Source organism: Centruroides sculpturatus, unplaced genomic scaffold, assembly GCF_000671375.1.
Source record: "Centruroides sculpturatus isolate CEXI.00-Female unplaced genomic scaffold, Cexi_2.0 scaffold312, whole genome shotgun sequence".
Taxonomy (NCBI): domain Eukaryota; kingdom Metazoa; phylum Arthropoda; class Arachnida; order Scorpiones; family Buthidae; genus Centruroides; species Centruroides sculpturatus.
Window position 1 is genome coordinate 221,029 of NW_019384497.1, and position 2,661 is coordinate 223,689.

The following is a 2,661-nucleotide window of genomic DNA, read 5'->3' on the forward strand; positions in this document are numbered from 1 at the left end:
CTACACAAAAGCCTGGGAACATTACAATTGAGTAGAAATACATACATCACACTACAGAAGGCCACTATATTGAATACATGCCATATTGTTAGGAAATTTCTGAATACAGACACTGATACTGACACACACATTTAATTTTAGTTTTGTTTTGGTTGCTATGCCTTGACTGGTCCGGCATAGTACATAGCCACCGGTTTAAACTGAGTATTACCCACTAAACCCAACATAATAATAGTTTATATATATAAAAAAAACTTTTAACAGTAATTGTTATTTATTAAAAATTTCAGTAATTATTTATCATTATATTATAAGTATATTGTTATATTATATTTATATTAATTGTCATGTATAAAAGTTATGAAATTAAAGTAGTGTATCAAAATATTTATTTCATATACCATTAGTTATCATAAACTTCAAAATATAATTTTTATAAGTTTTATAGGCTTTTATAAAGTTAAGGCTAATCTTAAAATTTTACATGATAAATATTGATATTAATGTGAGAAATCAGGGGTAAGAATATATTACTCTACACCCACTTTCTGACGACAGAATGATAAGTCACACTCACTTTGTCAGTGGATGGTCTTAATATACTAATTTGAGAATTTGGAGACAAGATGATTGTAAAAGTGTCATCTCCTGTCAGGATTCCTGACACCAGTTAGGATTAAATTTATTTAATATCGCATCCTAACTCATGATAATAGTTTCTTTCTAAGAGGAGGGCTATTTAAAGATTGAGGGAAATGGAGGTTGTGGTTAAGTCGATAGGTGTCCAGATTCATATTCAACTAAATGAACATACAGGTTTACACATAACAACTAAAGTTTAATGAAATAATAAAAAATATACAAAGGAATAATCTATCATTATATCTATCACTAAACTATTTACACCTCTAAATACTGAGAGAGAGAGCTTACATAAAATTGATATAATACCTCTTAAAATAATCAACGATCTTTTCTTTCTTTCTTGATTCTTATGAAAGGCAGAAGTCAGAATTAGTGGTGAGGCAATGAGACACAACATAAGATTTGGAGAACTGGCTGGAATGGCCAAATTCACCTAGAATTAGGCACGAAACCTTTATATTGAGAAATTTACTCCAATGAGGAGTTCAGACTGTGGTCATCTGACATTGAGTCTTTTTGCTCAAGTTTGTCTTGGGAAATGATGACATCTCTTTTGGGAAGTAGATTGAATTAAAAAGGAAGTTGAATTTCCTTGTTTATATCTACTTTTATCATAAAAACATGGAAAAAATATAGAATTTAATGATGAAATATTACATTGAGTTTTAAATTTAGAAAAATTAAATTAATCTTACAATCAGATTCTCACATTAATGTTGATATGACATATTGATATTGATTTATGTTGAAATTTTATTTATAATAACTTAATTATAAAGTTAACTATATATAAAACTATTAATTAAAATTTTCCATATTTATAATAATTATATAAAATTTTTTGGATAATATTCAGGTTGCAACGCAGTTACCAGAACAAAAACAGCTTCTTGAAAATTATCTTCAAGAATTAACAGAATTTTTAGATAAGATTCAAAAAGAACAAAAATGGATGACTTTTGCTAAACAAAATTTAGAAAAGAGACTTGGAATGTTTGCACTAAATGAAAAACCTTTAGAAGAGCATGAGGTAATTAGAAAAATCTTTTTCAGAAATGTTTTCTTTATATATAAACTAAGTTGCAAACTTGAATTAGCTTAATAATTATTCAAGAACAACAAGTTAACAACTTGGACAAAAATTCTGCTTTATTGAAGCACCACAGATTAAACAAATAAAAATACAATTCAAACTACTTTTAGACTTTATTAAAGAAGATGGGCATTAAACTATTAAAAAGTATTTTCTTCATACTTCAATTTTGATTCTTAGATTAATTTAACATTAAAATTCTGATTACCAGGTTTCATTTAACATTTACAATGTTGAATATTACAAAGATTTTAATCTCACTCACTTATAAAAGTTTAGCCTCATTTTTATCTTCACATTTAACAATTTTTTATTATTAAATGTAATAATATAATAAGTATGTAAATAGTAACTATATGTTTTTATTTAAATATTGTTGAATTAATATATTTAGATTTATATTGTAGTTATGATGTAAAAAGATGTGAAATGTGTTAGAAATAAGACAAGTTGAATACTGGTTGAATTGCATTTATTAATCAAATAGACTGCCCATTACAGATAAACAAAATTTTATTTACACTGATTCTCTGCTCTCGCTCGATCTTCCCACAACAACTCTTTATAACACAATTCAGCTTACAGCTAGTTATAACACAATTCAGTTTAAAACTAAAACTATCACTACTGTACTTACGAACTACATAGAGATAGAAGAATGAAGAATGGTTAAAGAGCTTAGATTGGAGTCCTGATAATGAAATAACATGGGACGATTATCGCCATATGATGGTAGATGCTCAATCTGTTTACATCCGAGGTAATAATAACCAGTTATCATTAAATATTATTGAGGAAGGTTTTCTTGGGCTTGAATGGAAGGGCTCACTTACTTAGTTCTGTACAATTATACCACTTAGCACAATGTCACTGTTCACACATGGTCTACACTGTCTATCTCTGCTATCCTATCCTTCTAGGTT

The 2,661-nt window shown here is 27.5% G+C and overlaps 1 protein-coding gene across 1 annotated transcript in view; it reads left to right on the top strand.

Annotated features, from left to right (window-relative positions):
* The window catches only part of LOC111621964 (dystrophin-like), a 74,820-nt gene extending 72,972 nt beyond the window's left edge, over nucleotides 1–1,848 (top strand). Inside the window, exon 16 of the mRNA XM_023364219.1 lies at nucleotides 1,502–1,848. Within this exon, the coding sequence (XP_023219987.1) occupies nucleotides 1,502–1,747 (246 nt within the window). The 3' untranslated portion in view covers nucleotides 1,748–1,848. The remainder of the gene's footprint in view (nucleotides 1–1,501) is intronic.
* The last annotated feature ends 813 nt before the right edge of the window (nucleotides 1,849–2,661 follow it).